This window comes from Heterodontus francisci, chromosome 4 (genome assembly GCF_036365525.1).
Source record: "Heterodontus francisci isolate sHetFra1 chromosome 4, sHetFra1.hap1, whole genome shotgun sequence".
Classification (NCBI taxonomy): Eukaryota; Metazoa; Chordata; class Chondrichthyes; order Heterodontiformes; family Heterodontidae; genus Heterodontus; species Heterodontus francisci.
Genome location: NC_090374.1, coordinates 131,005,708 through 131,033,071, shown reverse-complemented (window position 1 = coordinate 131,033,071; position 27,364 = coordinate 131,005,708). Strand labels below are relative to the sequence as shown.

The window sequence follows — 27,364 nt, the reverse complement described above, 5'->3', positions numbered from 1 at the left end:
CGTGATTAGTTATGACAGTAAACTGGCAGAACCCAGTTGGTCAGAGGAGAATTATTGGCCAACTCCCTGCAACTCAACAGCATTTCTGGGATTTTTATGCCAGAAATGACTCAGAGCATATAGGACACCCATGGAAGTATGGGCAGGATCACATCATACTGTCTATTCCTTGTAATTTGTATCTTAGTGATGTTAGGCACCATAAGTCCAAGTGCATTGCTGGCATCTATCATTAGTGTTAGCAGTGTGGGAGAAGGGATTCAAATTTAAAGAATGACGTAGCATAGGGCAATTAATTACAGATTGATAGATTGCCTCAATCAAAGGAGAAAATGTAAACATTTTGATTTTAAAGGAATGGGGGCTGAATATTATGGGCTCTCTCGGGGCAGGAAGGTAAAATTGGCCCATAAAGTTGCATCAGAAGGCTGTGGAGGGAGTGGAGGAGCGAAGTGCCCATCGCCTTACTAATATCTTTTAATTTAGCTCAGGGCGGGGAAGGCCAAGGACGGCTGTCCTGCCCCAGACTAATTGAGGACCTTAAGTGGCCAATTAATGGTCACTTAAGGGCCTCTTCCTGCTTCTGCCTCAATTTAATAGAAGGCAGAGGGGCCCACAGCTGTGGCTAGACATTGCCAAGTAATACCTAGCTGGCAGCCTCCTAGTGGGGTCGGTGGGCGGTGTCTCTCCTTTAGGGGCAATTGAGGGCTAATTGCTTGCCCGCTGTGGAATTGCAATGGGGTCTGACAGAGGGCTGAAGTCAGATCTTCCCCCACCTTTCCGCCTGCTGCCGGGACCCCCATCTTCAAAACAAAACTCAGCCTGTGTTTCTCTTCAAGCAAAACCACTATCCGTGATAATCTGTGCCAATCCACTCTTGTAGTTTTCTTCTTCCCCGTCCCCAACTCACATGAGGAGGGCATTACAGTACTGCTGTAAAAGGGCACAATGTTCACTCTACATGTGTGAAATACCCTGCCCCGGGAAATGGACCAAGTTCAGCAGCCTAGACAAGGGGCGGGTGGAGATCCCACCCAACTGATGTTCTGCCCTGAATTTTTGCATTCATTGAGGTAAGGGATTTTATATTAACACTGAAACACTGAGCAAATTTTGACACCCACCGCTATTGTGCTGATGAGAAATTCAGCCCCATTCTAAATTTTCTTTTCTTCATCATCCCCTGAACTTTAACATAATATACCTGAAATTTCCATGGGGTTCTTCCAATCTCCAGCCAGGAGGAAGAGATGACAGAAACAGTTGCTTACATCAATTCTTCAGCATTTCCGCCAAGGCTATGAGATCGGGAAAACTCTCATGGAAATTCTACCCTCAAATATGTAAAGTACCAACACATTGTAGCTTTTATATGGAAGGATGTTTATAAGAACCCTCTGTTTTTTGCATTGTTGGTTAGATGGTAATAACACTATGTAGCCAGACGTAACTGTAAAGAGGACAGGTTCTTTTTTTACAGTCGTGTGTGTGCTGCAGCAACCCTAGTTCAGCAAATGATGGGTAATGTTGCAAAACCCTGCTCAGTTTGATTCTTAGTAGCCCTGTCTGTTTCACTGGTGTTTGAGAACAATTGTGAACGCCATGCACATTGAGCAAAAATACTGTGCAAACACTGCTATTCGTTGGGTGAGAACCTTGGTAATGTTTAGTCTGTACAAAACAACACACATGCTTGTAATTACCATCCTACATTGCCTTCACTGTTTTCATGCCATTGACAGTTACAATCATTTCCGCAGATAACTGAGAAGAACTGACCCAAACAACAAAGTACTTCTGGAGAAACTACAGAATATTAGGACCTCTAAGGCACCTCTTTAGCTGTGAAATACTTTTTCAGGCTGATGAGAAGTAACTATCTACCAGAGAAGCACAGACATCTCTGGAGTGGAGAGAGGGAAGGACATTGTGATTTAGTAAAAAACATGTAAAATTGTCTACAGGTACTAACTATTACGTACAACAAATTAAATGAGGGAAGATTCAGTCTAACACTCTCTTCCTTGTTCTCTACAATGGGTTGGTCACTCAAAGGGTTGTAAATCTTTGGAATTCTCTACTCCACAGAGCCGTGTATGCTCAGTCATTGATTCAAGATCGAGTTCGATAAATTTTTGGGTGCTAAGGGAAAGAAGGGATATAAGAAATGTTGGGGAAGGTGGAGTTGTAGAAAATCAGCCATGATCTTTTTGAATGGTGGAGCAGGCTTGAAGGATCAAATGGCCTACTTCTGCTGATATTTCTTATGTTCATATGTTCAATGCTCATATAGATAAATCACATGGGATGACAAGAATAACTGGGGGGTAATTTTCAACTTCATCAAATGAATAACTGCACATTCTATAACGGGCAGGTGATCTGTTCTGCCAAGTTAGCATCCTGGTGGTGAAGGTGAAAAATATTCCCACAGCATTTATATAAATCCTTACGATGTATCAGAAATACTCTAAAGCATTTCACATGCAGTGAAATACTTTGAAGTAACTGTTGTTATTTGAGTAAAATGTTTCATTGCCCAGTAATGAGGTACAACGCTAGATGAATGTTAATTGTGAAGTTAATTTTCCCTCCAGACAAATTTAATTCTCTACAATTTGCCATTTTCAATGAATCATTGTAATTACTTTCCTGATAGCTCAGTAAATGTATCTAGTAACTGAGCCATACAGGCCGAAAAGTTCCCAGGCTTGATTCCCTATCTGTGCTAAATTAGTAATTCCAATCAAGGGAGCAGTGCGATTGCTAAAATTGTTCATCCATCTATGCTAGTTAGTATCCAGCAAGTTCTGCTGAAAGTACATATGCGCAGACTTTGAATGAGGATAGAATCACCTTCTGCTGTGATTTCCCCTATCCTCACATACCCAATATTAAGCTCACATCTGAGAAATGGCCACTTGGGCAAGGTACCAGAGGACTTGTGAAACTGTATCCCAGTAATTAGTTAATGCTTATCAGTTGCATTCAAACTAGAAGCATTCTCTGAATGGCTCATGTGCTTGATCAGGTGCTTGGTTTTGTATGCTGATTGTATAGGATGATTTGTGGCTTAGTCCCAGGTGGGTCCACAATTAATGTTGGAAAGTAAAAAAAAAGAGCTGAGATGGCGGAGCAGACTTGATCCCTTATATTTTTATGATCCTTTAGGAAACATCAACTACTTATATTTGTATAGTGCCTTTAACATAGTAAAACATCGCAAGGTACTTCACAGGAGCATTATAAAATAAAACCTGACATAAGGAGATACTAGGTAAGGCCAAAGCTTGGTCAATGAGGTAGATTTTAAGGAGTGTCTTAAGGAGGAAACTGAGATAGAGTGGCAGAGAGGTGTAGGAAGGGAATTCCAGAGCTTAGGGCCGAGGCGGCTGAAGGAGAGATTAAAATTGGGGATGGAGTCCAGAATTAATGATAGTGAACAAGATTTTGTGCGAATTAAGACATGGGCAGCAGAGTTTTGGATGACCTCAAAATTTACAGAGGGTAGAATGTGATAGTCCAGCCAGAAGTATAAAGGAAGGGAGGAAGCAGCAGAGGCAGCTGATCAAATGGTCTCAATCTTTGTGACAATGAAGTCCATGAGCTCTTCATACATATTGTTGGAGATGAGGGTGGAGGAAGTAGGGGAGAGGAGTTTAAGAAGATGGATTGCAGTTGAGAAAAGAAGCCAGGGGTTATCTTTGCATTGAGGATGATCCCAGAATAGTGAGCAGTTTTAGCAGACGAGAGCAGGACATGATTATGCTTTATGTAGTCCAGCTTGATCTGGCAGTGGATGAATAAACCAGTTGCCACCATATCCTTTCAAGTTTGCATCCTTTGGACTTAAGGGAGGGGCCGTACCAGGGGAGTGACCAGGGTGGGAGAGAGTAATGGTTTTATTGGTTCCTAAGACATCAAAGGTGGGGTTGAGGGTGTGTTTGAGCAAATCAGTAGCTAGACAAATGTTGTGGCAAACGGAGGGCCAAAGGCTAGACAATGGGATTTTGAAAGTGCAGTTGTAAGTGAATTGGGTGATAGATTTTTCCGGGGTGCATCTAGAAAGAATTAGGGTTGGGACGTGTAAGATGGATGTGAGTGGAGAGTGGTACAAGGAAGTGATCAGAGAAGGCCTTATCTGTGATTGATAGCAAGACCACGTGAAATGGCAAGGTCAAAGAGTATGGATTGGCGAGTTTACTTGGAGGGAGAGATTTAGCGAGGATAAGAGGGCAGTGACCTCAGAGGAGAGACAGCATGATGAGTTAAGATGGAAATTGAAATCACGGAGGATAAGAAGTTATTCAGTGCTGAGGGAGGAAAGCAATGAAGATATCTTGGTGAGAAAAGTTTTGGCGTACTTGAACAGATTTTGAAAGAGGGGTGGAACAAGGTCAGATGCTCAAAGGAGGAGAAAGTGCCAGAGGAGTAGGGTGAGAGACCAAGGTGAGATTTGGTGATAAGCACCCAAACCACCACCACAATGGTCTTGATGGAACAAGTGGTAGAAGATATATCTAGGCAGGGCAGGGAGGCTCCATTGAGTGGTAAGGTGTCATCACTCTTCAGCCAGGTTTCCGTTAAGGCCGTGATATCGATGCAATCATCCACAATAAGCTCATAGATGGCAAGGGCCTTGTTCACATTAACAGACATTCTGGAAGACATGCATAGTGAGGTGGTGAGAGCAGAGTCCTCAGGGTCAGCAGTTGAAGGGGTGAGTTGGACGGGTAGGAGATTGGCAAGATTAACTCCCAACAAGTGCACTGAGTGGGAAGGTCGACGAGTGAGTGGGATGGGGCAATTGGGGTTACTGCTCGTCATGAGTGCTGAGTGCCTCAATGAGCCCTTCGGAGGATGCCAGAAGAGGCACAGAGGGAAGCTTGTAGGCTCATCTAAGAGGGAGTCAAGCCTGGGAAAGCAGCAAGAGAGCAGGAAGGTCAAGGAGTACTAAAGGGTTAGGGTAGGAAATTGGGAGAACAGAATATCTGAGCGTGGAGAAGTGAAAGTGGCATGATGATAGAAGAGAAGGGTCCAGGAGGGGTAAAGAGAAAAGAAGTAAAGAAAAGCAAAAGTGGAAATAGAACGATGGGCTTGGGTCCAGAGCGACAGTCAAAATGCACATGGAGAAAGTTGGGAAAGCAAGAAAGTTATTTATTGAAGGAAGGGATTTCCTTGATTTCATTTATCAACTGCCTTAGCAGAAAAGTTGGTTTAAAAATCTGGTCCTAGCTTCCATTTACTGATTTCTAAGGTGAATAAAAATACTGCACCCAGAATCTAGCACAGTAAGTTTGTAGGAACCTACCTGTACAGAAACAGGTAAATGAAAATTGAGCAACACCCTGCATGTGGCTTCTACTGGACCCAGCAGTGACTTTGTGAAGTGTTTGTAGTACTCTTTCTATATATACCTTTGTATTTCAATCAAAGAATTGTCAAAGAGTTTGATTTCCATGAGGAAATCATTAGAATCCTCATGCATAATGCAGTGCAATTGCAGCAAATGTTTCATTAGTCTATCAATACCCAAATGTACTTTGTGTCAGATTTTATATGGTGTTTCGCCATACTCAGCCAAAATTTTATAAATTTGTATGCTGTTCAATGTGAAACCAATGGTTGGGATTGAGATGAAAAATAAAGTTCATTTTGAATACCATGCTTCTTTGAAAAGACTACGGGAAAAGGTTTCCTCTGTATAGTGTGTGCAGGAAAATTATAAACCTATTTCATATAAATAAGTTCACATAATTGCTAAATATTGAAAGTAATTTTCCACTATCAGAAGTTTGTAAATGGCCTTTGTATTTCCAGTTTAATAATAGTAATTACTTCCGTGCAGCCCAAAAATAAATAATGCATTGGGGGAGGGAATAAAAATAAGACCTCGACCAACTGCAAGCAAAGCTGTGTGCAAAAAAAAACTATGAAATTGTCTCTGTTGCATTTCTGCTATAAAACTGTGAATAAACTAATTTGAATAAATTAAATAGCATTAATACATTTCTTTGCATGTTAGCTCACTTAAACTTGGTGAAACAACGAATGGTTAAACTGACTTTATGGTAGATTTGAGGAACATTTCTGTTGAGTAACATTGTGTTGCAGATAGTTAAAAGCATTTGTTTCTATGGAAACTAAACCTCAGTACAAGGTCTGTTGCTGCAGAAAAAATGGGTAATGCATATTGATTGATGGTAGATTGGCTGTGTAATTACTACCTTAGTCCAAAACTTTTGTGTTTCTTTAACAGTAATCAAATTCTGTCTAGACTTAAATAACAGCAGATTATTTTCAAATCATCTCCTCCTGGGAACAATAGCTTTTGAAGGACTATGCAGGCATATTTCATTCTCTTTTTTGGTATCGTATGTGACATTTCACTGAAATATTCATACTGGTGTTTTTTTGCCAGTACTGATGTATTCTTATAACTGGCATTTCTCCACAGGCATGATGTTTGTGCAAGGCATTTTAAGTCTTCATATTCTATATGATTTTGTAAATTTGCTAAACTGGTTAGGAACGGATTTTGTTCGCAATCCTACCTAATTGTCCTCGCCTACGGAAGTTACTTCCAATTGAAAGAAAGAAACAGATATTCTAAAAAGCTAAATTAAACTTTGATTCTAATTTATGATGGCACCTCACTACAGCAAGGAGGGAAAATCAGAGGGAAAACTATCCCTGGGGCACTCATGCACCTCCTAGTAACTGCCACAGTCCACAGGTACATTAGGCCAAATTACCTCCTTTTGCACTTTAAGATTCTATGGGCTGAATTTTCCTGGGTGGGTGACAATCTCGACATCGAGATGAATTCGGGTCGAGAATGCAGGCCATGGTGGAATGATGTAAGCCATCTTCCTGGAGGTGGCCAATTAAGAAGCCATCTCCGGGAGCCTGTCCAATTAGGGACGGTGGCCAGGTTCCAGCGCCAGGAGGTGTAATAAGCATATTCCCTGAGTAGGACGTCCATCTGCATTTGCAATGTGGGCAGTGTCTGGCCATCAGCAGTAACAGCAACGGCACCATGGAGGCACTGTCAGTGGGAAGGAAGCAGCTCCCATTACAGCAGGGAAAGCATTAGTGGAGATATCAGTCTCCATGAAGTGGCTGAAAGGGCATGTCTGCTGCCTAGGGATAGATCTCCTTCGTGAATTACTGCCAGCAAATAAATATAAACCCCCAAATGAGTCGCAGCTCAGACCTCCTGCTGCAAAGATGCGGCCAATTCTTCACTGATATGCTAGAAACGGCGCTATGCGAATGAATTTCTCCCCCATTGACTTTGTTACCCAAGTGTTTGAGTTTATTCTGAATGACAGTAAGATAGATACCCACAGAGTGCATTGCAACTAAAGCCAATCCTGTTCTCATCCTACTACAGAGACTTGAAGTCTTGCATCATATTAGTAAACTTTCCAGGACAGTAATCAGGACCAGGAGCCCTGGCTGATCTTTTCCCCTCCCTACCCCAAGGGTGCTGTCATGGTTCAAGATCTTTTGAGCATTTTTCCACAGAAAGGATCCGACAAAGGGTTATTCTAAATGGTGTGTTGGAAAAGCATACTATATTCCTGCAAATCAAAAAAAGTGTTTGAGATAGTGGTTAGTTTAAGATGCTAATGACCTAGCTAGGATGTTGTTTTCTCTCACTTATTGGGCTGGATTTTATAAGCTCGCTGACGTGGATGGGGTGGGCAGTCCATCCCCAGCAATGACATCGCAGGCGCTGACACCATTTTTAAAAGGCTTAAAGAAACAGTGATTTGAAATTAAATAAATGTTTCTAGCTCCTCTCCCACCCCCCCCCCAAAATAACCATCTAATTCATTCCTTGCCTTCTCCCCACACCCCCCCCACCCACCTGAAATACTTACCTCGTGCACCTGACCTCCCCCCCCCCCACCCCAAAGTTCACAAACTATGCACTTTACCCCTTCCCACCATCCCCTACTTTAACATTACTTTAACATTAATCATTTTCCCTTCCTGTTTGGCATCTACCATTTTGCCCTCCTTAATGTAAAACATTTTGAAATGTACTCTTCTATGTGAGAATTTCTATCAAAATGTAAAATTGCTTTTATCATTTACTAAACAGTAAAAAAAAAATCCTATGCACAACATCTGGATCGCAGATGCCAAAATTAAAGTTAGTTGACCCAAAATTGTGGAGATTTCAGAATTTTTACCCTAGATCATTTGTTTGCTATTGTTATTAAGTGCATCTTTCTAATTTAAAATATGGATTACTATAAGCAAAATGATGCAAGACCTCAGATCTCTGCAGTAGGTGTTTGTGATGCTTCTGTAACTATTTCACATAATTAACTACTGATATTGTGCTTTAACCATTCATAATAAAAATAAACTTGTTGTGTAACAGGTTTTGACATTTACCTCCAAGTGATGGTTTTGCAATGGTTATGCTGAATACCACCTACTATATAACTATAGTTGGCATAATACACAAGTATTTACTTGCCTTTATTGAAATCCTACTTGGCCTCTTCCACTAATAACTTATTTTCTCCTGAATGAAAGGAAAGGGTTTCCCCATCTTTCCAATCAAAACAAAAATAGTGGGAGGCAGTCTGCACCTCTGTTTGATCATGAAAGTGGAGAGACATAGCTTTGTGAACATTGAGCATTTTTAATAAAGAAAACTGTTTCCAATTGTGATTTTATTTATCCAGGAGAAAGAAAAACACTTGTGACTTGTACAAAAGTCATGAGCAAAACTACAACTGTTGTGGACAATAGAAAATGCAAACAGCTGAGAAAACCTGAATCACTAGTCCGCAAATGCAATCAACAGCCGTGTCAGACCAGGTAATAAATAATATACACATTGATCTATTTTAACTGACAACATGTAGAGTACTGCATGTTCTAGTAGAACAAATATTCATAGATTTTGTTGAAAGGGTGCTGCCTTCATGAAATAACTGTTTACTACTCATTGGCATATACATAATGATGTCATGTGTTTAAAAGCTTTGAAGTGCTTTGTCAGTTCACTTCTATGTGACATCATTCATCATATACAGCTCTCCTGGCTCTTTGTATTTCCTGACAAAAAAAAATTGGTAAATCTTTTGGATAAGACAGTGCCTGTATAATTTGATGGAGCATACTGAATATCTTGGCGTAATTACAAACCTTTGACCTAATCAATGAGTTAATCGCTAATATCAAAGACTACAACAATAAAACTTGAGTAGCTAGTAGCTGTCAGGCTTAGCCTGAGCTTAGAATGCAGCTTTGAAGTCACTCTGCTTCATTCGCTTTGTTACGATTTTGGTTAGTTCTTGTGCCTGAGCAGTTGTCAGCACTCTGTGTGCTTCATGTCTTTGATGTTTCGTGGTCTTCACTTAACAATTGTGGTGTCAAGACTGCTGATTTCGCAAGTAGTAATCTACAGTTAATTACCAATAGTTTTTATGTCTAGTGTTAAGGCAACCTGCTTGTTTCCTGCTCTGTTCATTTCTCTGGAAGTGGTATTTTGAATCAGCCTGGAAGTGCCCAAATTGAGAAAGGTAACATTAACTTCATACTGCTGCATACTGAACTAGTACTAGCTGTTTGAAGTTTGTTCAGGATGTTTGCAGCCTAACCCCAAAATATATATCACTGGTATGGCTCAGAAGGCAAACAAAAGATCTGAAGTAGCAGGTTCATGGCAGACAAAGTACACTGATGAAAGTAAGGTATCTCCGAACAGTTTATATATAACTTGTTTCATTTTTGAAATAATAATGATTGGGAGCACTTTACACAGTAGTTTCCCAGGCCTTCCCTCTCCTTTAACTACAGACACCACTATAGACAGGTACCTGAATGGCTAGTTTCCCTACCCAGTACAAGCAAATATCTCCTGCCTGAAATTGCATTTTTTTATGTAGCGGTGATGTCCTTTTGCAATAAGGGGCCAGATTTGGAGCATAAGTCAGGTAAATCAGAGTTACGCCAGTTCTAAAGTACATGGTATATTCTGGTAGAATTGGTTGCTGCCAGAAGATGCACCCAACTCAAAGTGATGCATGTATGAAAATAGTAGGACAATAAGGATTAAAGGGGCTGTCCCAGAAATTCTGGCATTTATGCACTGGTATTTATGCCAGAATTGCCCCTGAATTAAGTTAATCTTAGAAAAAAGACAGGGCAGGTTACCTGAATAATTTGTCAAAGCAGCAAGTGGTTGAGTTCACAAGCTTTGAATGAACACAAATTTTGGCAGATAATTCCTCGATGCTAACTCACAAGAAGAGGAAATAAGAATGTAGTCAAAGTAGAAGACCAACTCGGATGTACCCTTCTCTTAGTCTCTACATACAACAGCTCTGCAACAATGTTCCATTGATGTCAAAATTTACCACAGTTTCTACACCAATCTGGCTAATAGAAACTTACAGCCAAATTCCCTATTTCCCTATGCCAGAGCAGAAAACAAAGTCCAGAACAAATACCAGTGCAGAACCATTAATAGGGGTCGTAGCGACTGGGCTGCTATCTTCTGTCATCGGTCTTGGAGCCTCTTGCCTCTCCTGCTCCTCTTCTATTATTATGGGATGTGCCTACTGAAAAGGTTATTCCAGCTGCTTAGTCCTTTTGCAGATGGGCCGAAGAGTTTAGGGCCCGTTGAGACTAACATAACTTCAGTTAAGTATAGTGTAGGTCTCAGCAGGAGAAAATCAAAAAAAATTATGAACAGAATCACGATCAAACTCCAGAAATCTCAGTTACTGTAATATCAGGTGACTTCGGGCTGTGCTGCAGCTACATTTTGGGCATAAATCTGTGCCAAAATAAAAGTTATGAGGACAAGGTCTATGCTGTCAGGCAAGCCCCCCACCTGCCAAGACTGAGGCACACATTTTTTTGCCACATGAACATTGAAACTTTAAACTGTGACTGGAAAGAAAAGAGGGCCTATCACAATGAATTGCCAGGCTCCTGACTGGAAAGACTTTTGCATGCTAGCAGACAGTGTTTGAACAAGGGACCCAGTCCTTGCTTCCGCAATGCACAGAAGAAGTGGTCAGACCAGTTTAGTCACATGACTGGCTGGCTGTTGTTTTTTGAATTTGAGCTGGCCACAGAATTTTGAACTCAGAAAATTGTTTGCTCCTGCACTGAGAACATCTCTCTCCTGTCTGCTCTCATCTCGTTCTCACCAGCTTCGGAAACCATTGAAGACACCTAAACTCAGAGAGAGAAAAGTCTTCTACGTGAACAAGGTTTAAGAAGAATACTGGGCCCCAACAAAAAGTAAGAGCTGTCTACAATCAAAGACTCTACAGCGAGTTGGAAACACAGAAATAGTAACAAGAACCCCCTTCTGAGACTGCCTCAAACCTCTCCACTTTATTTTTCTTCTGTTCTTTTCTGTCCCTATTTGCATGTGCATGCTAGCTTGGGCACGTCATATATTCATAGGCATTAACTGAATTAGAGTTTAATTTAGGTTTTAATAAATTTCACTTTTGTTCTTTAAAACTAAGAAAACCTGGTGTGCTCATTTCTTTGCCTTATAATTGAAAAGTGGTGAACAAGGATTCAACAAAGGGGAGCTCAAAACACAGTGTTTAAAAATCAAATTCTGTTACAATAAGACCAGGTGAAGATAGTAAAAGACCCCGAGATACTTTCTTACCTGGTCGTAACAGAAATTTGGGTGCTAGCATCCGGAATTTTGCCCATAGACCAACAAGAGAAATTGGAAGTGGGAAGCCAAATTGTTTCCAATCAAAAAAGAGCAAGATTAATACAGGTTTTCTTGTGGTTGCGTGTGATTGAATACGAACGTGTCTGCAACTGAAGCGAGTAGCTTTCCAAGCCAGGGTGAAGTAATTTGAGATAAGTTAAAAGCACTGTCTATGGAGGAGTTGAGGAAAATAGCTGAGCAGTGTGGGATCACTGTACTGTGGCAAGGCTAGGAAGTCTGAACTTCGAAGGCTAGTGGCCAACCATTTTTCCCTTGAATCTGAAGAAGCAGAGGCAGTGTTAGAAGTAGACCCAGAGAGGGTACTGCTAGAAAAGTTACAATAGGAACAAAGGAAATTTGAATTAGAAGACAGGGAAAGAGGAAGAGACAGACAGGAGAGGGAGAAAGAGAGAGCCTTCCAGAAGGAATATGAAGAAACAGAAAGACAAGAGAAAGAAAGAGAGAGCCAGTAGAGAGAGAGAGAGAGAATATTCTAGAAAGAATCCAAAGAGAGAGAGCTGAAGTGGCTTGAGTTAGCTAGGGGAGTGGGGTTGGGGGGGGGGGGGGGGAGTGGGTGGTGACAGAGTAACTGCAGTGAAAGCATGGAATATGGAGGAGCAGAATTCGGGGCTGGGTACAAGATTGCTAAAACCCGCTCAATTAATTCCAAAATTCAATGCGGAAGATGTGGAAGTGTTTTTTGTGTCTTTTGAGAAACTGGCAAGGCAGCTAAAATGGCCAGCTGCGACCTGGTCTCTTTTAATACAAAGCAAGTTAATTGGAAAAGCCCATGAGATTTATTCCTTGTTGCCAGATGAGAGTTCATCAAATTATGATCTGATCAAAAATGCTATCGTCGGGACATATAAATTAGTACCCGAAACCTATCCCCAAAAGTTTAGAACCCTCAAAAAGCAAGCTAATCAAACTTATCTGGAGTTTGAAAGAAGTAAGCAGCTGGCTTTTGACCAGTGGCTGAGGGCTTTAAAAATACAGCTCAGCTATGAGACTCTCAGAGAAGTAACTCTGTTAGAGGAATTTAAAAACTCTCTCCCATTCTCAATAAAGACCCATGTAGAGGAGCAGCGGGTTCAGGGAGCCCGACATGCGGCCGTTCTGGCCAATGAGTTTGCTTTAATTTATAAGTTGGTTTCCCAGAGGAGAACCCTTCCTAGTCACCCTCACAAATCCGAAAAGTACAAAGGGTGGGAAGGTGGTAGGAGCCCAGGCAATCCTGGGAGATAAAGAAAAGCAGGAGACACAGGGGGCCCTCCTCCAGCCAAAAAGGAAGGTGCTGTGAGCAAGAGTGAGACCTGGAGGCCTGTGTACTTCCATTGTAAATAAGGCAGGACATTTAAAAGCTGACTGCTGGAAACTACGGGGGAAACTGCACAAAGGGGAGATTAACAAAGAATCCTCCCCCACAGTCAGAGGAAAAGGGAACCACCCTTCCCATGAAGTCAAAATTCTTTGCATGACTCCGAGAGTTCAACTAGACCTGCCACTACATACTCTCCTGAGAGAAAAAAGGAGAATTAAAGCAGCCCTGGCGCCCAGAAAAGACAATTTTAATAAGCTTTAAGATGGGTGAATGAATTAGAGAATTGCATGGTTTTTCTTTCTGTATCTTGCATTTCTCTCAAACCCTGTAATGAAATGCGCATTTTTTTTTTCAAATCGCATCTCGTTCCCCTGGGTGTGGAGGTGTCAGGCAAGCCCCCCACCTGCCAAGACTAAGGCACACATTATTTCACCACATGAACATTAAAACTTAAAACTGTGGCTGGAAAGAAAAGAGGGCCTATCACAAGGAATTGCCAGGCCCCTGACTGGAAAGACATTTGCATGCGAGCAGGCAGTGTTGGAACAGGGGACCCAGTCCTCGCTTCTGCAATACACAGAAGAAGTGGTCAGACCAGTTTAGTCACATGACTGGCTGGCTGTTGTTTTTTTAAATTTGTACTGACCACAGAATTTTGAACTCAGAAAACTGTTTGCTCCTGCACTGAGAACACCTCTCTCCTGTCTGCTCTAATCTCATTCTCACCAGCTTCAGAAACCATTGAAGACACTTAACCTCAGAGAGAGAAAAGTCTCCTACGTGAACAAGGTTTAAGAAGAATACTGGGCCCCAACAAAAAGTAAGAGCTGCCTACATTCAAAGACTCTACGGTGAGTTGGAAACACAGAAACAGTAACAAGAAACCCCCTTCTGAGACTGCCTCAAACCTCTCTACTTTATTTTTCTCTTTTCTGTCCCTATTTGCATGTGTGTATTGCATGTGCATGCTAGCGTATATACCTGTAGGCATTAACCAAATTAGAGTTTAAGTTTAGGCTTTAATAAGTTTCACTTTTCCTCTTTAAACCTAAGAAAACCTGGTCTGCTCATTTCTTTGCCTTATAATTGAAAAGTGGTGGGGGAGCTCAAAACACAGTGTGTTTAAAAAGCAAACCCTGTTGCAATAAGACCAGGTGAAGACAGTTAAAAAAAACCCTAGATACCTTTCTTACCTGGTCGTAACAATGTAAATAAGTGGCAGGGGGTTTTGGCAGACATATCTTGAAAGCGGTGGCAACCACTGTTCCCTCTAACTTTTTATTTGCTTTTTGAGGCCAGCTTGTTCCACTGCACAGTCCCTTTAAGACTGATGCATGGCCACGCATGCCCGTATCTTAAAGGGAACGTTGCTTGAGCGCAGCCTGTTTTTCCCCTGGCATACTCCCAATACAGCACGGCCACGCTCCCAAGCAACTTAAAGGGAACATTAGCAACAATGATTGAGGAAATTTCTCCCTACCAATTTTTCAGCGTAAAGCCACCGTATATCAGTTTCACCCGAATTCCTCCACAAGAAAGCGGCTCCACGCCACTCTTACGTCATAATTATTCTAAAATGTTCCAGGAATTTCCAGGCCAATGTAAAATATTAGAAAAGTCTGCTTAACAAGCCAACAGTTCAGTAAGAAACCCTTGAAAGAATCCTGTTGAATACATAAAACAAGAAAATCAACCTCAGAGTACTGGACTTCATTATCACCAAGTGGCTTTACTGTTTTGCTTCACGTAACCACCATGCCCACTCCAGTGCCTCTCTGTGATATTCTTCAACCGAATAAGTGCTGTTAAGATCCAGGGACATGTGTTACCATGAGCCTCTTGGGACCAAGATAGGTCAAGTCTCAAGAATTCTAAGTCACAGGAGGACTGTTCAACAGGGGTGTGAGCATCCCAGTCCTGTGTCCTCACATTTGTATGAACAGATATCTGAAGGGGACTGGCTAGAAATATTACGTGAGCTTCCACCAGGATGGAGGATGGCATCACAAAGACCGACTCTAGTCATGTCAGGTGCTAAGTCATGGATCCACGTCAGAGATGGGGATATCAGTTGGACCCTGCCAATCCTGAAGTTTCATTGATATTTGAAGGCCCTTGTCTTAATTTATTTGCTCTTTCTAGGTTTCTTTGTTGTTGATAATAGGCAATTGTGAATGATAGTACAAACTTTTTTTTCAATAGGTGGATGATGACAGAATGGACACCATGTTCACGGACTTGTGGTAAAGGAACTCAAGGCAGACAAGTGACCTGTACCCAGCAGCTCCAAAATGGAACATTCATTAGAGCTCGAGAAAAAGACTGTCCTGGGTCAAAACCTGCCTCATTACAGCGCTGTGAAGGTCAGGACTGTCTGACGGTATGGGAGGCTGGAATATGGTCAGAGGTATAAAACTTTCTCAGCTTCCTTCTGCATTACACTGTAACTACTAGTTAATCTTCTGTACCATTGCTCATGCACAGAATGTTTTTAAAATTATGTATCTCCCTGTAACAATGGGGATAATTTCGTAGCAGGAATGGGGCAGCACCATCTCCGCCACCATGCTTGGTAAAAAGTAAAGGGGCAAACCTATCTTTGTGGGATCCAGAGGGAGCAGGTGTGTCCCACAAGGACAGTCTGGACTTCTGCTGCCAGGGTCCCCTCTTCCCACCTCTAAGATCCTCCTCAACTCCCACTGACCCTAACTGGGAGTTAAGGTAGCCCAAGCATCAAATTAATGGCCATCGGACATGGCAGGGTGGATTGATACTGAACTCATCCCCATGTCTGTCTGAAATCTTAATGACAGTGGTAAATGGTCAACAGTGTGGGTACCAAGTCTATTTACCAAAAGTCTACAATACACTGCATTTCCAGTTCTAATGCTCCACAGAAGGGTGTCCATTCACACCACATAAACAATACATGCTGTCTTCACTATTATAGTGTAACTGTATGGAAGCCAAAGGCAAAAGCTAATGCCAGACACTCTGGAACCAATGGCCATTTGATAGTTTGCACTAACTTTATTTATTAGTTATCTATATATGAAGACAATGCCATGGAATTTGTCACAATTTTCAAGATGTCCTGCAGAACTGATGGTTAATATATAGCTGTAATATAACATTTTAGGAAAACAAATGGCTCTTTTGTGTAACCTCTGGTAGAGTCTGTGCACCATGTTGATACTGTCAGAAAGTAATGGTGTCCAGAGCGCAAAGAGCAGAAGATGTGGAATACAAAGATGCAGCACTTACCAACAAGACTCCCACTGGATTTTATTGGTCGGTGTCTTTTTTGTAGAATAAGGCAAGCTTGTAGGCTTAGAATTGGGGAAGATATTGGATTAGTTTTGTATTCATCCTTTGGTCTCACCCATGATCTTCCATATAAATTTGGGCTTAATAGCCAAAGCTAGAATTCTGTGAACCAGAGCAAGAGTTCAAAATGTAGATGCTTGAAGGGAAAAGTATGACAGGTTCACACTTCTGTCAAAGTCAACTCACTTGTTTACAAGTATCTTCCTGTTCTGGTGCATCTGGGTAATAGGGCTGTTTATTGAGCTTAGGTTTTATATCATTCAAGAGAAGCCCCAGCTCAAGTCAGTGCAAGATGTGTCTCGATGTTCAGTCCCAAACAATCCAGGGCATAGTTCCCTTGCTATAAAGTTACTGTGAACCTGGAATTCTCATCATTTTGATTTCTAACTGCGCTAGCTCAGCCAGGAACCACATATAACAAACTTAAACTCCAAGATGTTTGGTTGACCCTGTTGTTTTACAAGGACAGTCTGGTTTAACAATGGCACAGCAATTACAAAGAACTTGGATTTAAAATAGCAACTCTGACAACCTCAGGACATCAGAAAAACACTTTACAGACAATGAAGTACTTTTGAAGTGTAGTCATGATTGTAATGTGGGACATAGTAGTAAGAAAGATGGGATTTACTCCTTTCTCTTACGCAAGGACATTAACTGGTATCAGTGTAGCAATAACCTCATGAAAATTATGACAGAGTCCAATAAATCCCTGTCTGGGTCAGTTAAGCGCAGGGTTCGAAGTATTTTGTTGTACAATTCTGTGCACTGCATGCCCATATACATGCTTTATATCTCAAAACTGGTGGAGTTTCTGTCTTCCAACATTCTTTTGTAAAACAGCAGTCGTCAACACATCATTTGGTATTAGTAAGTGCTCAAATAAAAACAGTGCATCCAAGTTAATTGTTGATCCAGCTGTTCCTAAATGGCATTTCCAAAGGTTTAATGGTATGTTAGGTACAATATGAAGTTTAGGAAGGCGATAATTAGGTACTATATGTTCTGACCCTTTTAAACTTTAAGAATTACACATATACATAAAATTATTCTGAAAATTCAATGGAAAAATGACTTCTTGAAGCTGATGGGGAAGCCTGTTACATATTTGATGTAGCTTCAACAAGATGAAATATAAAGCAGCTCACCTGGTATTTTCACTTAGACAGTATGCAAGGCCTTTTCATATTTGTGTTACGGCCAAGTGAGGAGGGGGTCACAGTCACCACTCTTGCCCTTCCTCTTATTTGACCTCAACAGGGTTTATTCCTTTTCAACAGTGGTTGTGCTTAAGTGAGTGTTTTACCTTTTACCTTTAATGTGATCGTGAAGGAACCAATCGGACAGGTTTTCTTGAGTTTAAACAAGAAAGAGGTAAGTTTATTATACTTGACACTCAAACCCTATCTATAATGATAAAACTATGCTAAACATTCAAGCACAGGTTCACACGAGGGTCACACACACACTAAAGGCCGGCTTGGGTCTGCAAATGAAACCCGACCCGAGCCCGACAGAACCACATCCGACCCGAGCCTGACCCGGCCGGAGCCTTTCATTTTCTCCCGCGCCTGACCCGACCTGACCGGACCATCAGTTAACCTAGCTTCCGTTTTTCACTTTGTTGCTTATCTGCACAAGCTTAAAAAAACTGTAACTAAACAACCTTTCAAGTCCAAAAAGTACATGAACATTGGAGCCACATACCGGAGGTGGTGAGAGAGTGAGTCCAACCCGACCCGAGCCCAAATGCCAGACCCAGAAGAGCGACCTGACATGTTGTTGGTTCCCATCGGGTTCGGGTCAGGTAACCACAAAGTGGAAAGTAGGTTGTTTTGTTGTATTAAAGTCCAGAAGAAATAAAAGTTTAAATACACAGTCTGAGGCTGGATGATTAGGTGATATTCCAGCTGGAGTTGTATTCTTGAAGTCTTTGGCTGGTCAAAGTGCACTTTGTGGCTGACCCGCTTTGCTTTGGTTTTCCTGGAGACAGACTTGCAGGTGGCTCACTTCCCCTGGTCTCTGGCTGTAGCAGTCTGTAAGCTTGGAGGGTCCACAGTCGCAGATGGTTTTCAAATTTGATGTTTTCTGGAGAGAGAGAAAGGGAGGCACACAGCCTTCTCTGCTGCTGCACACTCAGTTACTGGTTGCCTCTTGATGTATAACAAAACTCCAAATTTTCACAGCCTGGGGAGATGGTCAAATGGTTCAAAGTCTAAAACCCAAAACCTCTCTCAGGTAATAATGTCAGTGTTTATCCCCTGAAGGGACATCTCCATTCATGAATGCCTCAAGATGGCTTTGAATGGCCCATTAACAAGGATGATCTGGATAATCTACACAGTTAGCCAAAGCATTGTCCTGGCTGGGCTTCTTGTTAGACATCTGGCTCCGGTTGGGCCTTGGAATGTGCAAAGATGTTTCAGATGCAAATTGTGGTGGTCATCTTGGCTGCCAGTTTTTTTTTCAAGTTAACAATAGGATTTTTCCCATTAAAAATCTAATGTAAGTTTCCAACTGATGAATTAATGTTTCTTAATGTAATAAAAGCAAAATACTGCGGATGCTGAAAATCTGAAATAATAACAAGAAATGCTGGAAATACTCAGCAGGTCTGGCAGCATCTGTGGTGAGAGAAGCAGGGTTAATGTTTCAGATCAGTGACCTTTCATCAGAATATATAATTAATGGTTCTTATTTGGCATATTATGTTTTCTTGACCTTTGTAATACTTATTCTGGAGGAAAAAAAAGAATTTGACTCATGCCAAATTTAAGCATATATTTGGGATATTTTGGCTATTTCTCCACAGAAAAAAGTTGGAAAAGAGTTACATTTAAATGTTGGGATTTTAAAGCATATTACTGTGGGCTGCCACGGGGAAGATTGCGGCAGCGGGTGCCGCCATGCTACCGCGATCTTCCTCGTGGCAGCCCACAGTAATATGCCAGTGGGGCTGCCCCCACCCCCCAAATCACATGGAAGGAACAGGCTCTCTGACACTGGAAATGGTGTCGGCTGCCTGTGCGCAGGCGCTGGTGCCATTTTTAAAAGGCCTGCCGGCTAATTTAAATGTTTAAAGTTATACCCCCCCCAACTGTACTGATTAAAAATCAGCCGCCCCTTTCCCACCCACCCCCCCCCCCCCCCCCTCCACTAACACTAAAATTCATTATTTTCACTCTCCCCCAACAAAACACTTACCTTCTACACTTGACCTTTCCCCCCCTCCCAAACTGAACAAAGTGCACAGGTCACCCCCTTCCCACCATCCCCTACACTAATGATGTAAATTTGACCCCTTCCCCTGCCCCCTGCACTAAAGTTCCCAGAGGAACCCTTCAACAACAGTGCAGCACCTGCTTTCCCCAGACGGGGAAGTGAAGGCACATGAGTGCCAGCTGCGCCCAGAAGATCGTGGCCCGACGGTAAGATTGGAGTCAATTTTATTTAAATGTATGCATTCTGCTAATTTGAACATTTTAATTTGGGTCCCATCGCCCCAGCTGTGGGGGGAGGCCGCCACAGAGCCTCGACACCGCTGGGAAGATCAGGCCCAACCCTCCCAGCATCGGGCTTCGTGGCAGCCTGCTGCTTGAATGATGTTCCGCCCCACCCCCGCCACGGAGCCTGCCGTCGGGAGCTTTGTAAAATCCCGGCCAAATGGTGGCATTGAAGATTTTTCCCCAAAGACTGCAAGCAATAGCCATTTATTCAGTCTGCTTCTCTGATTGATAAACTCGTCAAACCTACTTGTGTTGGGAAACTTCTAGTCCTGGTACAGGCAGGTGTTGTCTTACATAGGCCTTCCCTATAGATTGTGGAATTGGGGCTAAAAATTTGTTTGCATTGTACTGCTTCAATGAAGAAACCCATGCAGGTAGTGGCTGGTAATACTGTCTGCCCACGGGTTATCGAGGTAGTCTGCAGAGCACCACTTTGAAGCTGCACTACATGAACAAATATTTTTAGACCATGGAGATAAAAACTGAGACAGAACCACTCACTGAGAGATTGTTAAACAGAGAGCAGTGAGGGCTACCTTTGGTCATGCCAAGAAGCTTGAAATGCAGCTGGGTGGTTAGACATTATTGAGGAAAAAATTGCTGTGCATGTTTCTTTGGATGTAAAATGGGCACAAAGTTTAGAAAATTCTGGGCATGAGGACCTGCACCCAATCTCTGGTAGCGAGCTCACTGCCATTTCACTCATGGATGCCTGAAATGGCCCAATTTAAAGGCCACCGATGAAATGGGGCAAGGTTTTTTTTTTACTTTTGACTACTCATCCCGATACCACAGTATTGCTGCAGGTTGCTGCCAGCCTGTGCTCGTCTCTCTGTGCTTTCGTCCACCTTTACCGAAGACTTACCTGAGGTGCTCTGCTGGCGAGGCAGCAGGCCTAAATACTATCTCCAACCTTAGATGAGCTGCCTGTGGAAGCCCAGGGGCCAACTCCAGGTGAGCCTTGGTCGTCTGGATCGTGGCAACGCTTGCAGCATGTCACCTATTTTGGACCCGAGAATGGACTGATTTCAATTTCTGCTGGATTTTATTTCGGTTATGCAAAATGACATACTGACGTGAGGAATCATATTGCATTAATCCTATTATTATGAAAAAAACAGGTTGTACTCATTGAACTAAGTGAGTTTAATATTGCTCAGTATGTTCTCTTGTGAAATAAAACAGTTTAAGGATTTACATTCAGATAAATAAAGTTTACTTAAGGATAAGTACATTTTCCTCAGAATTTGGTATTAAATTTGCCTTTAAAAGTCTAGAAGTGGTATATTTTTAAAACATAATCCAAACCTGATGCTAGAAGTTTTATTTAATTATGTTTCACTGATTGGGCAGCTATATACACTGCTATCACAAGGACAATAGGTACCTATCCTCCTTACTAGTTCCTCATTCAACCAACAAGAATAGTACAGAACCAGTGGTACCATAACACTGCATTTTCCCTTCCTCTTCTTCCTTCTACCTGGTCCTTCGGCCAACTGAACTGCTCTGAATTGATCTAGAGTCTGCCATGAGCCCAATGCTCCTTATTAATATATCAGTGGACAACAATGAAAACACAGAGGAAGCAATCACTCACCATCAACAACTATGGATGGGAAAATTAAGGAATGGTACTTAACATGATTGTATTCTTAAGATATTAAGCTGGTGGTAAATGCTTCCTACCATTTTGTTAAAAGGACAGGGCCACAAAGGCAATGTAATAATCTAGGGACTTTTATCTTCATATACCGTACACAAACCAAATTGACAAAGGTAGTCTGGAAAATTAGTTTGTTGAATGCTTTTGTGACAGTTTCCTGGAACAATACATTGTAGAAACAACTAGGGATAAAGATATTTTACATAGAGTATTGTGCAATGAGGCAGTTTTAATAAGTAATCTCATAGTAAAGCTTTCTCTAGGAAAAGTGATCATAATGCAATTGAATTCCATATGAAGTTGGAGAGCAACATACTCCAGTCCCATACAAGAATCTTAAATGTAAACAAAGTCAGTTACATAGGTATAAAGGGGAGGTTGATTGGGTAAATGGACTAAAAGGTATGGTGGTAACAAAACAGTGGAAAACATTTAAAGAGACAACTGAAAATGTTCACCAAAAATACATTCCATTAAAAAAATAAAAACTCAGCAAGAAAGGTTCATCCATGGCTTATTAGGGAAGTTAAGGATAATATTAGACTAAAACAAGAGGGTTTTAATGTTGCAAAGAATAGGAGTAAAGCTGAGGATTGGGACAGTTTTAGAAACCAGCAGGGGGCAACCAAAAAGTTGATGAAAAGGAAAAACAAAATAGAATATGAGAGTAAACTAATCAGGAATATTAAAACAGATTGTAAGAGCTTATATAAAAAGGAGGCGAGCAGCTAAAATAAATGTTGGTCCCTTAGAGGCAGACAGGAGAAATTATCATCGAGAATGAGGAAATGGCAGAGATATTCAGCAAATATTTTCTGTCTCCCTTCAGAGTAACAGACAGAAATTATATACCAGAAATAGAGGGTAATTAAGAGGCTAATAAAAATGAGAAACTTGAGGTAATTAATTTCAGCATAAAAAAGTATTGGAGAAACTTAAGAGACTAAAAGCTGGCAAATCCCCAGAACCTGATGACTTACATCCTCGGGTTCTAAAATAGGTAGCTGCAGAGATAGTGGATGAACTGGTTATGATTTTCCAAAATTCCCTAGATTCTAGAATGGTCTCAGCAGATTGGAAGTTAGCAAATGTAACACCTCTATTCAAGAAAGGAGCGAGAGAAAAAACAGGGAACTACAGTCTGACATCAGTCATCAGGACAATTCTGGAATCTATTATTAAGGAAGTCTTAACAATGCACTTGGAAAATCATGGTACGATCAGTCAGAGTCAACGTGGTTTTATGAAAGGGAAATTATGTTGACAGAATTATTAGAATTCTTTGAGGCTGTAACTAGCAAGGTAGATAAAGGGGAGCCAGTAGATGTAATGTACAGAAGGCATTCAGTTAGGTGCCACACAAAAGATAAATACACAAGATAAGCGCGCATTGAGTTGGGGGTAAAATATTAGCGTAGATGGAGGATAGGTTAACAGACAGGAAGCAGATATTAGAGGTAAACTGGGCATTTTCATGTTTGCAGGCTGTAACTAGTGGAGTGCCACACAAATCAGTGCTGGGGCCTCAGCTATATGCAATCTATATTAATGACTTAGACAAAGAGACCAAGATGTATCCAGGTTTGCTGAGAATACAAAGCTTGTTGGGAGTGTAATCTGTGAGGAGATACAAAGAGGCTGCAAAGAGATATAGGCTGGTTAAGTGAGTGGGCAACAAGGTAGCAGTTTGGAGTATAATGTGGGGAAATGTGAGGTTCTTCACTTTGGTCGTTAGAATAGTAAAGCAGAATTTTTTTTTAAATGGATAAAACTTCTAAATGTTGCTGTTCAGAGACACCAGGGTGTACTCGTACAAGACTCACAGAAAGTTAGCATGCAGGTACAGTAAGCAATTAGGAAGGCAAATGGCAGGTTGGCCTTTATTACAAGAGGAGTGCTGTGCGCAGTTTAGCTCTCCATATCAAAGGCAGGATGTACTTACATTGGAGGTGGTACAGCCAAGGTTTGCTAGATTGGTTCCTGGGATGAGAAGGTTGTCCTATGATGAGAGGCTGAATAAAGTGGACCTATACTCTCTGGAGTTTAGAAGAATGAGAGGTGATCTCATTGAAACATACCAGATTCTCAGAGGCCGATCAGAATTTTCCAGTTAGCCTCTGGGCCCCCTGATGCGTTGGGGACTAGGCTATTCCAGGGAGCCAGCTCGCCAGGCAGAGTTTGAGGTCCCCTCCACCTGCCTGGTCAAAATTGCAGCTGTAGGCTGCCCTATGGAAGTGATCCCCCTGCACAATGTTGGCTCGTCTGCTGTGACCATTCTTGATTTTAACACTTTTAAAATGTGCTGAGAGAGTGCCTCAAAATGGTGGCACCCTCTCTCTTCGCTGATCTGCATGATGTTGTTCCCTCAGTGCTGGAGGGCCTCTTGATGGCCCTACAGCTTCAAGCCCCCACCCGCCATTCCTTAATTAGTCAGTGAGCCTGCTCAACTTGGGGAAAATCACTGCTAGGTGACTGTTTCCAACACAGTGGGCTGGATTTTGTGGAGGAGGCGGGGCTCCCAGCACCAGGCCAAAAAGGCTGGGAGAACCCCGCATCGGCCTTTTCGAGCCCTCTTCCCCCCCCCCAGCCCCCCATTGCCAAGCGATCCTCTGGTGTTCTGAAGCCTAACTGCCCGACGCTGGGATCCCCGTCACTTTAAAGTCGGGAATCCCACCTCCAAGAGCTGCCAGCCAATCACAGGGCCAGCAGCTCAGCAGTATCAGCAGCGCCACCGGAGGTAAAGGCCACTGCTGGTACTGCAGAGGTTTTGGCCTGTTGAACCCAGGCCCAGCACTGGAAGCCCAGACCTCAGGTAATTGAGGCGGGGTCACCGGGGCCAATCTGGACGGCCCAGGTGGGAGGGTTGGCATGAAGTCCGAGGGAGGGGGAGCCATGGAGTTGTAGGTTTTGCTGGCAGGGATCATCAGATCGCCCATGAAGGAGGGACTCTTACCCCCACCCCCAAGCCCGCAGGGAGGGCACCTAGATTTACAAGGTGCCCTCCCCGAGTGGCGGAGGCATACCCCCCCCCCCACCTCCCACCGCGCTGCTGGTTAGATCCCTTAAGGGCCTCAACAGGCCTCTGGACGGGAAGGCCATTATCGGCCTATCCTGCCCCCAGCAAAATCGCTTGGCAATGGGGCGGTGATGTGCTCTCCACTCCCGCCTCCCATCGTGATTCTCTGGGCCCCTCCGCCTCAGGGCGGCCCATAAAATCCAGCCCAGTGCGGGGTCGTGACCCCCATTTGACCCCGACATCAGGGTCCTGACCCAAAGGGCAAAATCCTGCCCTTGGTCTCTCGGAATCGAGGGATATGCGGAGTGGGCAGGAAAGTGGAGTTGAGGCAGAAGATCAGCCATGATCGTATTGAATGGTGGAGCAGGCATGAAGGGTCATATGGTCTACTCCTGCTCCTATTTCTTGTGTCCATATGTTCTCATGCCCTCAAATGCCAAAATAAAATGAATTAAGCAAAATTCATTTGTTTGTAAAAATGGAATTGATTTCCAAAAGGCAATAGTATTCAGCTTTTACCCAGGTATTAAGAAAAACAGAACCACATTGTAAGAAAATCAATTGCAATTAAATTCTTTGAAGTCCAAATGGGAGGGTGATATTTCTGCAGTATGAATCGCCACAAAATGTCTATTTGCAGTTCTGCCAAGATTTGTGAGTAGCCTTTGTATGGTATTGTGATACTTCACAGCTCTGTTTGAATAACTGATCTGTATTCAGCAAACTGGTATTCAGTATACATTTCATTACACATGTGTATTCAGTACACATTTCTGATCGCCCGCTCTATCAAATATTTATTTTTATTTTCCAAACTCTTCCCAATATATGGTTTCTGCAAAATTGTAGTTTATGTACACGCTATAAGTACAAAATCAAGCTTTTACAGATTCATGAGTAGATGCCAATATGTGTGGATTTCTATCAGTTACTTACATTTGCCTTTCTCAGTTCAGATAACAGTATTGGAACTGGAGTTAGTCTGATTGACAAATCCTAAAAACTGACCCATCTCCCAACAGACATAACAGTATAAGAAATAAAATGGTGGTACTGTATTGTCAATGGGCCACAATTCCAACATTAGTTTGCAACTTTATGAGAGGAACAAGAAAAGAAAGTGTTTGGCACCATACAATTCTATGTTGACCAAAGCACAGAAATCTGCTGTTTCTGAGGATGCAATAAATTGGCATGTCAAATTTTATGGGGGAAGATAAATTAAGACAAGATACCTATTGCTAGAACCAATTGAGGTTTCGTCTAGAGTAGTTATGCTGTATGATTTAGTGTCAACTCAGTTGAGGAATGCAGACAATGTAATTCACCTGTGGATATAAATGAACACAGATTTCAACAGAAACAGCTGTCACAAAATCCTGACATTTGCTTGATGATTTATCACTTTCTTCTGATCGCTGTGTCGTGTGTTTTCAAAGTTTTAGTTTCCTTTAGAGATTTTTAGGAACAGATGAGTTGAGTGCTGTGTCAACATCTGTAGCAGTGTTGGATGGGATGTGATGTTATTGTAAATTATATCCTTATGTTGGTGTGCGTTACAGTGTTCAGTGAAATGTGGCAAGGGGGCTCGGCATCGAACTATAAAGTGCACCAATCCACGCAAGAAGTGTGATTTATCAACACGCCCAAAGGAGGCAGAAGACTGTGAGGATTATTCAAAATGCTACGTTTGGAGAACAGGAGACTGGTCTAAGGTGGTACATATTCAGTAAATCTGCCTTTTTTATTTAGTATTTCTGTCATATTGTTAACTTTGTTCAGTGTTTTTTTTATCTACAGCTGCATGAGATGGCACAAGTATGTGAGTGTTTTAACAGAATTTTTCTGGTAGTGATCAGTAGGTCAGTGTCTGCTGTTGGCTATGCTTCTACTTTGATATTAACCAGAATTAATGTAGATTTCATTGAGAATGCATGGTCTTTTGAAGAGGTAAAGTAACTGAACACTAAACTAACACTGGTCAATTTGTCTCCAGCTGAGGATTAATGAGCGTAAAATAGTAATGTTAAATATTATAAATAAAAACCACAAATGAGGGACTCCCAATGGTTCATCGTGTTAATACAATGAGTAACCATAGACTAGGAAGGTCCAAAATCTGATCCATACTGAGCAAGTTTGGGAGGCATAAGGGGAGCTTTAGTTGACCTTGTCTTGGGTTAGGGAGAGTAAAATTAGAGAGGAATGATTATCTAGGACACCCTGGTAGTAGTGCACCATTTAGACATTGGGTGAGAACTAGACCAGACTCAGGTATGATGCCTCCACAGTTGAAGACCCTAACCTACCAACACTGACTGTCATGGCTCACACCTGAAGAACGGTCAGTTCGGCAAAGCAGAGGCAAGTTGCGTTCTGTGGAACCATATTCTGCAACAGGCTTATCATCTTCAGGAAGGCAGGGAATACAAATGATGGGAATAAAAAGACTTCAATACTTGAAATCAAAAATATCCAATTGGTCAACATTTGAAATCAAAAAAAGAATGGCCTTTCAAGTAGGCACTTCATCAGAAGTGTTCTGATGGAGAATTGCACTTTAAATGTTAATCTGCCTTTTCCCTTCAGAAGTTGATTGTCCTGCTGTGCATTTTCTGTTTTTATTTCAACAACAGTATTATTTCCTTGTGTCTCCCCTCCACTATAAATTTCCCCAACATTTTTTAGCTTCTACTCAAAATCCCCAGCCTTGAGGGCAGGAAGATGGTGTACTCCCAGGCACTCCGTGTCACTCTTAAATAAAGCAAGTGTAGTGGGAGTTCTTTCAGTATAAAGTACAATCATCCCA

General features: G+C 42.0%; 1 protein-coding gene across 1 annotated transcript in view; it reads left to right on the top strand.

The window, feature by feature from the left end:
• LOC137369250 (A disintegrin and metalloproteinase with thrombospondin motifs 19-like) overlaps positions 1 to 27,364 on the top strand; it is a 593,631-nt gene that overhangs the window by 502,379 nt on the left and 63,888 nt on the right. The window contains exons 19-21 of the mRNA XM_068030172.1: positions 8,709 to 8,844; positions 15,243 to 15,447; positions 26,118 to 26,270. Of these exons, the coding sequence (XP_067886273.1) occupies positions 8,709 to 8,844; positions 15,243 to 15,447; positions 26,118 to 26,270 (494 nt within the window). The remainder of the gene's footprint in view (positions 1 to 8,708; positions 8,845 to 15,242; positions 15,448 to 26,117; positions 26,271 to 27,364) is intronic.